The sequence below is a fragment of the Setaria italica genome, chromosome IX (assembly GCF_000263155.2).
Source record: "Setaria italica strain Yugu1 chromosome IX, Setaria_italica_v2.0, whole genome shotgun sequence".
Taxonomy (NCBI): Eukaryota; Viridiplantae; Streptophyta; class Magnoliopsida; order Poales; family Poaceae; genus Setaria; species Setaria italica.
In genome coordinates this window covers 32,627,023-32,641,680 of record NC_028458.1, presented here as the reverse complement: position 1 = coordinate 32,641,680, position 14,658 = coordinate 32,627,023, and the positions used below count along the sequence as shown (strand labels likewise).

General features: G+C 40.2%; 1 protein-coding gene across 1 annotated transcript; it reads right to left on the bottom strand.

Moving 5' to 3' along the window:
- Positions 1-478: 478 nt before the first annotated feature.
- On the bottom strand, positions 479-12,150 carry LOC101775393 (alpha-mannosidase). Its single transcript, XM_004983347.2, has 28 exons — positions 11,629-12,150; positions 9,559-9,647; positions 9,304-9,478; positions 8,951-9,070; positions 8,747-8,833; positions 8,607-8,678; positions 8,389-8,502; positions 7,922-8,022; positions 7,737-7,830; positions 7,464-7,631; positions 7,289-7,372; positions 6,978-7,043; positions 6,852-6,908; positions 6,178-6,397; positions 5,845-5,981; positions 5,607-5,675; positions 5,448-5,510; positions 3,875-3,946; positions 3,095-3,142; positions 2,825-2,944; positions 2,545-2,610; positions 2,124-2,236; positions 1,637-1,721; positions 1,416-1,526; positions 1,238-1,333; positions 1,099-1,146; positions 936-1,004; positions 479-835 (listed from the first exon to the last, which is right to left on the bottom strand). The coding sequence occupies exons 1-28, from the start codon at positions 11,935-11,937 to the stop codon at positions 647-649; spliced, it is 3,042 nt and encodes a 1,013-aa protein (XP_004983404.1). The 5' UTR covers positions 11,938-12,150; the 3' UTR covers positions 479-646.
- Positions 12,151-14,658: the final 2,508 nt, after the last annotated feature.

The window sequence follows — 14,658 nt, the reverse complement described above, 5'->3', positions numbered from 1 at the left end:
CGCGGTTTTTCGAATTCAGGCGGCGAAGCTAGGTCCTCTCTTTGCTGCTGCCTTTTTACCGGAGGAGGAGGAACGGGCTCGTTTTCCGCATGGCGGGCTCTTTCACAATTAAGCCCATGCAAGTCCTTAGCACAGGTAGCCTCGTGGGCCTTGTGGGCTCTAATTGCATCATCCATTGTTGACCAGCCAACTTAAAGCGGATACGGACCCATCGGTCCATTCAGGTTTTGGGGACATGGAAAATTTGGGAAACAATTTTTTTCTTAAAAAATTAGGGAACGGCTGGACACGTATTTTTTGTACCTATAAATAAAAAATAAATAGATGCCAAAGATGTTTTAGGGGATTCGTTTAGGGAACACGAGATGCCTTAATCTTCCTCTTGTAGGCAGCGTCCCAGTGGAATAAGAAGCTTGTGCTGCTCAACTCAAATTATTTGGCTTTGGCGTGTGGGATATTGGCAACGTGACGTAGCAAGTTGCATAGGCATTCCAAAGTAGCCTCAAATTAAATAATTAACCATGAGGATTCAAAATAGTGTCCTCTTGTTACATTTTTGAACGCTTCTCATCATTCTCACACTTTCCTATATGCGTGGTGTATTCTTGATTTTCTTATATACACCATATATACTCCGTAAGTGTGATTAAAATTTCAGCAAGAACGTGCGTATCTCCATGGGTCCCAGTTCAACAACTAGAGCTTGGCTATCAACGGGGGCCCCTTTTATCGGGGCAGGATCATTTTCAGTTTCCCCAATGATCTTCCAATTGAGCTTCTTCATCTCGGACTTGTTCTGATTTGCAGAAAGGTTTGTCTCGGTCAATTCCTTGATCTGCACATTGGAACACCATTGTTTCACGAGCTAGAAGACAACCAATAATTTATTTTGCAACAAAATCCTCTGATTTGGGAACAAATAATATAATACTTACAGTTCTCTTTCCGAACATTTTTCTAAGATCAACTTTTGCTAACACTGAATATTCAGGGTCCTCAGCAGCCTGCAGTGCCATTATTGGAAATTTATCAGTATCATTGATTCATTATCATCAAGAAGGAACAACGACAATAATATTGAACAAACTACTAATATACCTGAAAAAGATGGGCCAAGCGGAGTAGCGTGGTACCATCATCTAGATTCTGAAATGTTAAGACATGATTTGTTAAGGAATGTATATCGGCAATGCAATGCGTGGGTAAAGGGTGAAAAGAAGGGGGAGTACAGTGATACCTGCAAAGTGACTATTGCCACATTATGAGGTAGACTGTAATTTGCATCCATCATGCTAGATTTTGGAACATTGTAGGATTTCCAGCTTGTTTCCTCCTGTAAAAGGACAAACAGTTAACTTTGACAAAATGAAAATACACAAACCAGATAGGTCGAGATCGAGAGTAACCAAGTATACCTCATGAGTAAAAGCAAGGAGAAAGGGTGAATAGACTTGCTGTCCATATGTACGTCGCCAATGAGCTCCATGCCCTAGCTTTTCGACATTGACATAGTAAGTGCCCCTGGCCTGTAATTATTTAAGCATAATTACAATGGCTATTAGCAAACAAATAGCAGGATGCTGCTGGATAATATACATAGAGAGAGACGGCTTCAATATTGTGACTCTATGTGTACCGTGAGCCCCTCACAATCTTCACCATCACAAACAACTTCATCAAGTGGCTCTCCAACACCTCTAGCATCATCTTTAAGTATACGCCTGATATTGACAATGGTCATGGTTAGAAAGAGTTTAAGTATGCAAAATATTTATAAAACTTGATATGCAGATTTGCAATTGAGTTCAAGCAGTTGCAAATTATTTTTGCAATCACTTGTTAAGTTGACCATATCATTCAACAACATTGTGTACAACACAGGTAGCAAGTTCCAAAAAATAGAAGCTTCAAAATTGGTAGGCTTAAGTCATTTGACCAGTTTTTGGCAGTTAGTAAATCTGAGCCTGCCTTTGTGTTTGAAATAACAGCTTTAGATTTAGATACTGAAAACAAAATAGAATTGTGCTAGTGTGTTTGGTTAACAGAAACTTTTCATCCACCGTAAGATCTGTTTAGAGCAAGATCTTGGAGTTTGAACGAGCTCAGACCACTTCAGCTAATACCTGTGTAGCATAATCTCTAGCTGACCATCATGGATACTTGATGCTCCGACAGCACGATCAACAAGTACAGATAGTTCATATTTTCCATCTGCTACATATACTCCCAGATTGACCTGGAAATTCAGTGCATAAGAAATCGGCAAGACTAGTAGATTGCCTACTCTAAAAGATAGTATCTTGATATATAGGAAGTTAGGAACTAGTTGTCTTTCTTTTCACCAAAGCTACATCATTTCATAAAAAGTAATGGAAATGTAGCAATTGGTTCAGGTATTTTCAACTACAGTGCCACACGACCAGCATTGTTGTCCACTTGCTTGCCAATACTTCTGCCCATATGTCAAAAACATTACCCAAGTTTCTCTGCTGGTAGTAAAAAACTGTAGATGGTTTCAACCTGAAAATGTGAAGTTTTGCTTACCGGATAGTAATTTCCTGCAACTGGCTGAGTCACTTGAAGGTCCCAATCTTCCCTGTAATTTCTCACCTGCAAATGATAATTTCTGTGAATCTCATATAAAACGAGAGTAGACTAATATTCCATACGGTCTCCCACACCTTCCTCATAAAGATCATGTTTAGTTCAGATATTGATGAGAAAGGTTTGGAGAGATCTATTCAATACTGCACTAGACAATTGTGTGATTTTCAAACAAGTAACAATATCGAACATCCAAACTACAAATTATATCGATTATTACCCTTTTGAGGAAATCCCGTCCATTAGAATCTGTATAAAATGTACTGTTCGTGACCATATTTGCTGTCATTCGCGTGATGACCTCCTTCCCTACGTCATCATCAACAGGGATTGGTCCAATCTTTTGTATGTATGAGAGAAAGAAAATTGTTAGTTAAACTTTGAATGATTTCCCAAAATATGCTTGCATCACTGAAACGTCATGTCATGTCCAACTAGGTAAGTATCATGTGAGCATCCTTTTGTAAAGCTGAGAGTAGTTACTACTAACCGTGTATTCAACTTCAGCATGCTCCTTGTTCTTGTAGAGTCGTGTAATCTATGTAAATAAAATGTTAATCGCTAGTTCACTACTAAAATAAAATTTCCTATTATTTTTCGAATGCAGATCTTATATATACACTGGACCAATGATGAAGAACTATGTCCAAATGATGGATTTACAAATCGCTTGCCAAGAAATGATTTCAGGAGGGCTACATACTTCAGATTTATAACATTGTTGAAATTTTGGATGCTAGTAAATAAGAGAATGGTACTAGTAATATGGTAAATAAGAATGAATAAAAACAGAGGAATGTAGTTTTTTTCTTAAACACGTAAGAGAGTTGCGTATCATTCCATTAATACAATAAGGAAAAAAATAAAAAATGCACACCCGACAGCTGGTAACTAAACATATAATATAGAAGTGTAATTGCAATAAAATGGCAGGATTTACATATGCCTTGCAACAGGGAATACAATTTAATCCTTAACAATGAAATTCAACAACTTCATGTGCTCCGCTTATCATTCCTAGAATAGAGATGTCTCGATTTCAAATAACTTCTAGAAACACTTTTTTTTTCAAATGCTCTATCTTTTGATTCATCTCCTTCAGTAGTAAATAGACTTAAATGAACTCCTCAGTAGAATTATCCTTTAATCACTTTTTTTGTGCATGTTAGCTCAACCAACAGAATATTGTTACTTTAGGCTCCACCAATGATTAAGCTAAATTGCACTTAATTTTGATGGGGCTCTAAATTGGAGAAAAATTAGATCTGACCTGATAAACCCACGAGCTGAATTGTTGATGCACTTCATCGACCAGAGGTCCACGGATAACTTTCAGTGGCACCTAAAAGGAAATTAATATGAATCAATTCCCTGGCATAGAAACATGAATTGTGAAGTTCTAACTAGCTAGTGCATGATCTAAAGGTAGATATCATAGGAACTTCAGTGCCCTCTCTTGTATTAACAAGAAATATTCAAGGGAAGGATCAAATTATCCATCACTTAGGTTGACTATTTCTTTGAATATAACCAGAAAATTACACTAAGTTTACCTATGACCTCTGTTGTTTTGTAAATTGCAATATGACATTTATAGCATGTTTGGTCTGAGGATGAGGTGATTCATCATGGGTTGATCCCTTGAAATTCAGTGGGATGGCCCCATTCTCTATGTTTATACTAATGATGCGCATATGAGGTGGTGATGAATCATCACATTCCATTCTTCAAACGAAAAAATTCGATGAATGAGAAGATGATGTACCACCTCATTCCTCAAACCAAACATCCCATTATAGAGTCCATGCAATGAAACATTCACAACTGGAATAATTAAAACCAAATCACCGGACTTATGAGATAACACAAAACTACATCTGCCAGATAGTAAAAATCCAACAGCAGCAACAAAAATTAATGGAGGGGGAGTATAAGTTTTGAAGCCCTTTAATGAACTAAATATAAATGCCACAATTTCATCTGCTCTTTTAATGTAACAGATCAAAGGTTGTGGGGAGTAACATTATGCTATTCCCATCTATGTCTTTCTATGTCCTTGATGCTAAAATGCCAATAAAAATATGAGCTTTGCTACGGTACTCGGATTACCTCCTAGGAGGTAAGAGATCGAATAAATCTGAGCCAATAAAATTTAAAAGAGATAACATAATTAATAAAAAGCAAAAAAGCTGAATATCCCGTAATCCGTTCCTTAATTCACGTGAGCATCGTTGTTGGGCGCTGCTTGTACCCGTGCATGCTTGCGTGCCGCTCGTTATGCCTGTGGCTGTAATGCTGTATATCTCGCGAGCACGCTACTTGCTTTTATAAATTGTATACATTATGCACGGATCTATGGCAGGCATATCCATGTACATATACTCAGTATCAATCAATTGCGTATTATATTTGCGCTATTAATAAGACCATCCAGCCATACTTTGTGTCACATCGCGAAAGATAACATGTTATAACACATACAACATGTCAGGTTAGAAAAAAAATATTACGACTCTGCCATGTCACGTTAGGAAAAAAATGTTACACCTCCTAAGAGGTAATAGTTCATCATAACCACCTAGATCTACGTAAATGTCATTTGGGAGTACCATAGCAAAGCCCTAAAAGTATAGATATTACAGTACTGTTTGTGCGATGATTTCTTGAGCCAATTTGTTTGTGCAATATAATTGTTGGGAAATACAACCCAGACCAACAAAGAGAGTTACCAGTAATATAAAGCTCATTCTTATGTAATTTAACAAAGTACCACAGGGGAGATTAATCAATATAATACCAGAAAAAAGAAACAGAAACACGGAGATAGGCCATAAAGATATTACCGATGATGATGAAACAGTAGTTGGTCTGTTACCATCAGGTCTAAAAATATAAGCTCCAGATGCCTAGCAAATAAAACATATATATTGAAATTTGAAACTACTAATATATGTGGCTATATTTCCTTTAACTGAGAAAAAAGTTCAGTTCCTTAGTAAAACCTGTGAATCCACGTCATCACCTTCACTTGATCTATACCAAAAAAAGCTTTGCTGAATTGGTAAATCCACCTGAAACAAATTTTCAAGGAAAAATATGTTAATGTTTCCCTATATAAATTAGAAATATTTATTTAGGTAACGGAAAATGTAAGTTTTGAATTTATTTGTGTCAGATATAATTTGAAATGGTACCATATTTCTAACTCATTTAAAGAGACATATAGATCCTGAGACTCACTCCTGAGACAGAATTGAATATTCTCTTGAGTTGTCCAGATGCTGAGGAAAAGGACATCTTTAGAGGCCCTGGTCCAACTTCAATTGTGTCATGACTTGCAGAAACCACGGCCGTGGCATACCCAGTACCGTTGTATGCTGGACAGATTGTAGCAAAACTATGTAAGTTAACTTCAGAAAATGGTCAGAGTCTGGCAGATTAATCAGATATTTTCGGATTGACTTGCCAAATAAATTACGATCACCAATCATATTATAGTTACAATCAGCATTAAGGTTATTTTTATCTTAATGACTACAGACACGACTAATAAATGAGAAAAAAAAGATTCACCTGCTCCAGTGGGCCTCGAAATGTAGTAAGAATTCCATCCCATTGGCGGTACAGAAGCTTGAAATACTAGCCAATACTTAGGGGGCTTGTCTGCTGTGATTCCAAGGTAAGCCTTCACATAAAACTTCCTTAAATTGCCTGTCACGCTATCAACCTTAACTAGTTGGGACTCAACAATAGTTCCATCCGAATTTTTTACAGCTAGGTTTTCATCATTGACCTGAAAATGTTAATTAAAGAACATGTAACTTTAGAAGTAAGGATGCTCAGGAAGCAAGGAACTCAAAGTTGGTGCAGTCCTCAATGACAATTTTATCATAGCTTTTTTACAAAGTTAGGATATACTCCCTCTGACTCGAAATATTTGTCATTATTGACTTTTTCACCCAACATTTGACCATTCATCTTCTAAAATTTTATTACAAATATACGAAAAGATAAGTCATGCTTAAAATATCTTTGATGATAAAATAAGTCACAAAGAAAATAAACGATACGTACAAATTTTTTGAATAAATGGTCGAACATCGTGATCAAAAGTCAACAGTGATAAGTATTTTGATACAGAGGTAGTTGTTCCTTCATAAAGAAATCATAATCCTTGACCTATAACATCTCTTATAGAATTTCCAAAATTACTGAAGAAATGTTGAGTGAAGTTTTCAGTCGCTTACAGGAACCCTTATGAAGTCACTACGCTCCCACCCAAGAGGATTGTAAACAACTACAACCTGCAACTGACCATGTGAGTATCTGAAATATTAATTGGTATATAAAATGCCAGAACAAATTGTACTCACTAGGCTCTTTGTTGCTGAACTTGCTTCCTCAGTTGAAGGGCAGTAGCTTATATTGAGAAGTGGACACTAAAATTGAATCAATAAATGAGACAGCTTGATTAGGTAAAATCTCTTTAAAAACTAATGAGAAACTTGGAAAAAATTATACAGAGTTAATATGACCGAAAATAGAAAAGTAATAATAGGCTAATAGCTTATCACCTTTTGTCCTTTTTGATAAGAAGAATTCAAATGCTAAAGGAAAAAATATGGAAGAAACATAAAAAAATGTTGAAGAATTGCACTGCGAGATCAAGTGCATATTTTCTTACCTGGTTAAAGTTTACTACAGAGGACACACATGTTCCATTGGAGCTTGTCAGACAAGTCAGAGCAGTGTTGACACCTTTCTCAACCTGAACGGTCAGAGTAGCTAATACATCACAATTTCTTTGACAAAATGGAAGGGCACTTTAATAAAATCATTCTGTAAGGGAAATTGCAAACCTTTGATGCTCCAAGGGCAAGCCGTTTCGAGTAGTCATCAGTTGTGTGCTGTTTTGCAGTACCTGAGACTGCATCATGATGCTGGGCAATTCCCATTGCATCTTCCAAGCTGGAAGTGAATAATCCCAAGGAACTCCTACCCACCAAAAATTCTATTTGACGAGCAGCCTGCCAGGAAATGATACATGTCCCGAGGTTATTCAATAACTTATTAAGGTTTAGATGGCACAATAATTTATAAACTTGTAGAGTTGAAATCCGCAAATATTATACCAGGTAATATCCACTGTACACTCGAACATATCGCTTGAAAGTTGGACGGCTTGTAAAATACCCAGTCCAGTATGCGTTTGTTGAATCAGCATAGCTGCAATTTGCAGTACAACAAGTGCACCTCATGTTTATTTCCGTTAGCATAAAAAAAACTTCATGTTATACTTGTAAGTTTGAGAACTCACGGGAAATAATCATCATATTTTACTGGCCAAGATTCATCTGACGCATGTTTGGCATCTGTGTAGATGGATGGAGTAGAATACAAGGCGTGAACTCGGCCATCCTGCAGCATTCAGGACGTTATTCTCCTTTTCAAATGCAGTGGAGATAATAGTTAAACATTGCATGTCACTGAACTGCAATGAAAATTCATATCGATCGATGTGCTTCCGTATATGTTAAATGTTCATGAGCATATGTTTTTATCTTGTTGAGTGAGATGCAGTCTGGCAAGCCTGCATGCCTGTAATCAGCAGAACTAAAACCACGTGAGCTCAGTGGATGTCCAGATATGGCACTTATCCTTTTATGGAAATTTAAAAATCGCTTATCCTTTTATGGATAAAAGATACAACATTTTAACAATATTGTCACAGAATGTCAAAAATGTGTGTCGAATCTTGACATGGAAGGATTAAATCTGTTCTACCTTGTTCACATATTGGATAAGTTTGTCCATATTCCGGAACCAGGATTCAGCATACTGGTAGTTAAAATCATCCCCCATGGTCCACATGATGTGGTTTGTACGCGTAACATTTGCCTTGATCATTGAAACATTGCAGAAGTGAGTTTCAGGTTTCAGTTCAAACAATAACTACAAATCACTCCATTTAATCAAGAGCCATCACAGAACTAGAGATTTACCTGTGCTATGGCTGCAGCAACAAAATCATTCACACGTTCTATGACATTATAGTCAAACAGTGACATGTCATCCTAGAAAATGGTTGTATGAGTAAACAAAAGATTCAATGAGCGTGGAATCGTTCTGTATGGATATGTACCTGAACAGGTATGACATTTTCATCCAGGACTTCGAAGCTAAAGCCATCTGGTGGGCTATAATGGACAGGAAACGCATTTGTGAAGATCTGCAATTTGATCGTACAGTTAAACGGATCTTGTAAAAGTCAATTTAATCCTTCATACTAATACATAGGATACAGTGATGTACAAAAACATTTGTAGGGAAAAGAACTAAAAAGAACCTGTGAAGATGAACCAAAAGTTCTTGAGCCGCGCCATATAACCTCTAGGCCTTTATCTCCTTTCCGCTTTGCTCTATCTTGGTAATCAATTCTTGCGAAATGTACAGAATCAAAACCAAGCTACAGTTGCAGTAAAGTAAACAAATGTTAGAAGGAAAAGGTTCACCTTTTTGTTTTTTGAAAACAATGCAAGTGCAGTTACAATGCTTTTGGAGATTTCTATCTTCTATTCAGCAAACCTAGGAATTTATACAAATCCTTTAGTTCCTGACACAACTAAAGTAGTATTACACTACTACTGTTTAGTTCTTTCAGGAACTTTGACATCATTGCAAATGTGATGTTTACAGTACCTCTGCTCCAAGCAAATAAGCTTGAACTGCAGAATGACCAAAAGGATCAATTTGCCAGCCAGCTCTTGGAGTCTTGTTGAATTGTTTCTTGATCATCCGGTGACCAAGTGTGGTCTGATCAATCATGTCAATGTAATGCACAGCAGCTTCATCATGCATACACCACCCACCATTTCTGAACAACGTATCCAAATGAAAATTTTGAGAAAAAAAGAAGCGAAGACCAAAGGGAATAAGGACGATCACATTCCATACATGAACTCCAGCTGACCCGAGTCAACCAGCTTGTGGACTATGTCTTGTATTGCCGGGCTTTTCTCTGCCCACCACCTTTGGAAGAAAGCCTGAAAGGAAAAAGGAAAAGTTAATCTCCATACCTGTAAAATAACACATCAGAAAAGTTGTTTTCTACACATGAAGCTTTGGGCACTATATTTTTCAACTCTGTCAGTGGTCACAGATGTCAGTGACCTAGAAAATAACATGCGACCTGTGGTCCATGTCTTAAAATCAACTATCAGAAGACGACTGAAGCCTAATAGCAACAAGCTTCAGACGATAATTCTTTAAAACATGTATTTCATTTATGGTCTGGTTTAAGCAGTTGTATTCCTTAAAATTTAGTCAACAATCTAATACCCATGTTAGAAATTTGTGATGCTACGATAGTTAATGGCACGTGGGCACCAATGACATTGTCATACGCACAGTTTTGGGACATTTTGGCTCCATCGAGATGTGAGCACCATTTGCCAGCCTCAATTTTGCAAGAGCCCCAACGTTAGCTTCTTCACAAACCGAACACCTCTGTTTCCCTGAATTTTGCACTTCCTGAATAAAAAAAGGGATGGACATCCCTATCTAGGAGTGGAAGCTGGTCCACATCCTGGTCCTTGTAGCACATGCACATGGTGGCAACCCACAACCAATGTACATGGCTGTGCACTCTCTTTGGATTCTTTTGGTGTGCAATAATGCAAACTCTTTGCTAGTAATATTTTTTTTGCAATACTTTCAAAAGTACAATGGCATACAAGTACTTTTAATAGCAAATCCATGTATTTTTATGTGTCCCAATATTCAAAGTATTGAAACCTTGACTGCAAGCATTCTTGGACGATGACAATAATTGACTCATTTGGACCTCAATTAGTTTGTACTCACTTAAATTTCAGTTGATGTAGCTGTTGTGGTCACATCAATAATTTGAGGCGAATCTATCTGTTGTGGATGCATCAACAACTTGAATTGAATGTTTCTCGTGTGGAGGGATCCATGTGAACCAACTAATGTGTTGGGGTAAAGAAACAGAAGTAGCCATCGAAACAAACTAAGTGATACTGATATGACTAGCACCTAATATTGGATAGGATTGCAAAGTTGAGGGACAAGAAACGACTCATCCCTAACTGAAACAAGTATTAGTAAGGCTTTTTCGAACTATTTGACCATGCACACTATGAAAATCGTTCATGTTTTAGCCAAACATTAATTAAAACTATAAAAGCTAATTGCAGGACAGTAATTCATCAGAAACTATACAACCATGCCACAAGCACAGTTGCTCCACGGCCCAGATACTCAGTAGTGAAATTCAATCCGAGGACGACCCAATTCCATTCAGGAACTGTATAAAGTATTGCCATCACTGTCTGGGAGTGGAAGGTGGTTCACATGTGGGTCAGTGCGCTGGACCACTGATGAGAGTAGCCCGCTACCAATTAAGCTAGATGACACTCCACTCCAGTGGAACAAGGGATATGTATTGGTCCTTTTCTACTTGTCGGTATGGACATCGAAACTAGCACGCAATAATGATCACAATCTCATACTTGCATTTCAGGAAACCATGGATAGTACAATGGCGCACAAGTATAACCAAAGTATCGAAACATTTGCTGCAAGCATTTTAAGACGACAAAGAAGACGATGACTAGTTTGGGCCTGAGGTAGTAGGCAGTAAATTTCGTTTGAATCCATCAATAATCTTAGATGGATTCATTGTGAACGGATTGAGTTATTGAGGGAAGATGAAGTGATGGAACGCTAGCAGGCAGCGAATCATTGATGAAATAACAGGCAATGGAATAACAGCGAATCTATTCGTGGAAGATGGTAGCCTGTCCAGTCTCTGCTGTACTTGTCGGTATCGACGTCAAAAATCTCTATGGACAGTGAAAGCCAAAAGTAGCAGTATAGACGTTTGAATGCAAGAGCATTCTAGACGACAACGACAAGGACAAATCCATTATCCAGTAGGGAGGAAAACGAAAAACAGAGGAGACGATCCGTCGATGAAAGGCAAGCCCAGGCAGGGTAACTGACCTGCTCGACGACGACGAACTTGCGGGCGGGGTCCCTGGCGAGCGCGTCGACGACGGAGTCGAGCGTGTTGAGGACGCAGGCGCCCTGGATGCTGTTGTTGGAGCCGACGTAGTACTGGTCGACTGTCTTGAGCCACCCGACGTCGTCGTGAGAGTGCGCCACCAGGTGCACGTTCAGCTTGCCCGCCACCGTCGCCGGCGCCGTCGCGTTGGACGCCACCGCGAACGCCGCCGCCGCCTCCGTCGAAGCCGCCAACGCGAGCGCTACTGCTGCCACCAGAGGCAGCAGCGGCAGAAGCGGCGGCGCCATGACGGACGGCCGCCGATCGATGGGCGAGAGAGCGCAGCACGGAGTGGAATTATTGAACGGCCTGCGAGTGGAGCGAGAGCCGGCCGGCCTGGAATTCGGACGCTCCTTCGTTGCTCGGCGCTGGCGTTTGGTTTGTTGTTTTTCCACCGGCTGGGCTGACGCCTGACGGCGGGCTCCGTCAAAAGCAGATATGAATGCGAAGGTGAGGTGAGAAGTACAAGGAGCGACTTGACTTGTGCTGCCTTTTTCTGTAGTATTTGTAGACACTTTAATACAATTTTGCAGAAAAAACATGTTTAGTAATTTCTTTGTTGGTGGGCTCCGGCCAAATAAAAACTTGCGTTCCAAATTGACCCGTACGAAGCGGTGCATTCGTCCACATGTACGTTTACGCCGGATTGATTGCTCCGTTGTTGCGTAGCGAGTAGCGACACGTGAACCGGCGGGCCGGCTGCCGGCAGGAACAAATGCTTACCTGTAGGCTGTAGCCCCAGAGCACAGAGCCATGTATCCTCGTAGTGTCCGGTGGCACCACTCGCCGCCACGCACGACTCCCGTTGTGCGTGACGCTGACGCACAGCCACAGCCTGCCTTCATTCGGGCCCAGGATCCAACTCGGTGAGGCCCAGGGCGCCAATTTTGGGCCTCTGTTCGGAACATTCCGACATGGCTCTGGATTTCTATGTCATGTACTACGAATGTACAGGAAATCCTGGATGAAAACTAGCATTACTCTGTGTTTGTTGCTCTGCATGCATCCAAATGCTCTGTTCGAACGTTGTTGGATTTTCTCAATTCTTCCATGGTACTGCAAGTTCCACGCAATTCTAGTTCGAACGTTGTGGGAGATATGTCAGGAGAATTTAATGAGACAGCTGATGCATGATCTATAACAGGGATGTTTCGTTGGAACTTGTTCAAAAGTTTGATCCTGTTGTCACAAGGGACCTGCATAATCCTGGTTCTCCATCCTCTACATTATGAAATCCGATCCCTCATTCTGATTGTAGGGAGCACAAAGAATATCAGGATGTTGGTACTTGGAGTCCGTATACTGAAGATTACATGTGTCAGGTGCCCCTTGCTTGGATATTCTGAAACATTATTTGTTTTTCAAGGAACTATATATGGCGGGCAAATTGCTGACCTCAACGGTGTATTAATATGCAAATGCAAGGTATGGGGAAGGGATCTAGAGAAATTGTTAGGGAGATCTGCTAGGGCTGGAAGTAGGAAACATGTTGTCAAATCGGAGACCATTTGCATGTTTGGATGACTACCAAACTGAGCCCTACCATCTGTTACTAAGCTCAGGACTCTAGAGGCAATTCATAGTCATCTGAGATATCTGATGTTTGGGCTTCTTCCAGCTTCAACTCTTCACCAACAAATTCAACTGAAACATCAGTAAGCAAGGAAGCAAAAGAAACACCTCTCTAACAGATGGAAGAAGACCCATCAGTGTCAGGATCCTAACTGATAGTGATGGATTCAGCATGCTCGGGAATGTGCTTGTTCTCTCAGATCAGGAAGCATCAAAAGTTGCTAACCATAAAATGGCATGCAGGAAATGTTCCAACGGAGAAGTGCATAGTGATAGAATACAAGGCTCACGCATCTATCCACTTGGATTTTTTAAAATGAAAGTACAATATTGGTTGAGGCGCGGCTGCTAAAATGAAACTACGACACTTCCTTTCAAAGTTGCTAACCAACGGAGCCAACGCCGGGGGACGCTAATTTCCGGGCGACCGGACGGAAGACTCTGTCCGATCTATCCCGACAAGCTGTCGACCGGCCCTCCCACGCCCACCTCCCTCTTCCATTCTCTTTTGAAACGCGCGAGAAAGAATATATGCAATAAAAAGATGTAAAAAAACTTTTACAAACAAAATCTGTACAAAATTTTCCGCATGTGAAAAGTTTGTGAACAAATATTTTTAAAAGAAAACTAGAGGAAAAAGTTTAGGAAAATAAACATTTGGGGAAAAAGTTTAAAGAAAATTTAAAAAACATAAGGAAAGATGTTCTGGAACAAAAAAAATTGAAATAGAAATTTATGAGCAAAAATTTCAGGACAAAGATTCGCGAAAAAAATTTAGAAGCAAGATTTAGTTAAAGATTTTTGAAAAAAAAGAAACAGAAAAGAAAAATAGCCGACGGTCGCCCAGCGGGCGAGCTCGCCTCACCCAGTGCTAGCGCTCCCGTAGAGGCTCTTGCGCCACCATCCCTGGCGAGAGAGCTCCCCCTATGGCGCCGCTGCCCCCCTCCCCCGCAGGGGAGCTTGCCCGCCCGCGCGCTGCCACTCCCGCCGACTTGCCGTGGAGTCGACGTGTGGATTGGATTGGAAGGAGAGAGAAAAGAGAATGGGGAAAGAAAATGGAGTCGGATGGAGAGACAAGGTCAAAGATAGGACTCGCGGTGGAGGAGAAAACTGCCACCAGGTTGGGCCCACGCTTGTTAAAGAAAAATAGAGGGACAACACGTGTCGGCGTGACTGTCGACCGGGGATCAATTAGAGCGGTAACCCGCATAATTAGCTTTGCAGCCAACGCCTTCGCCTCCCTCCTAGCTCCGATGGCGCCATCGCCGCCAGAGCCACAGCTCATGACCATAGTTTACAATTGGCGCTAACACCCCGCTTTCTCCCCCACCCAACCGTTATCTCCTACCACCCCCGCCTCACCCACAACCCCTCTCCACTACTAGGCCGGCAGCTTC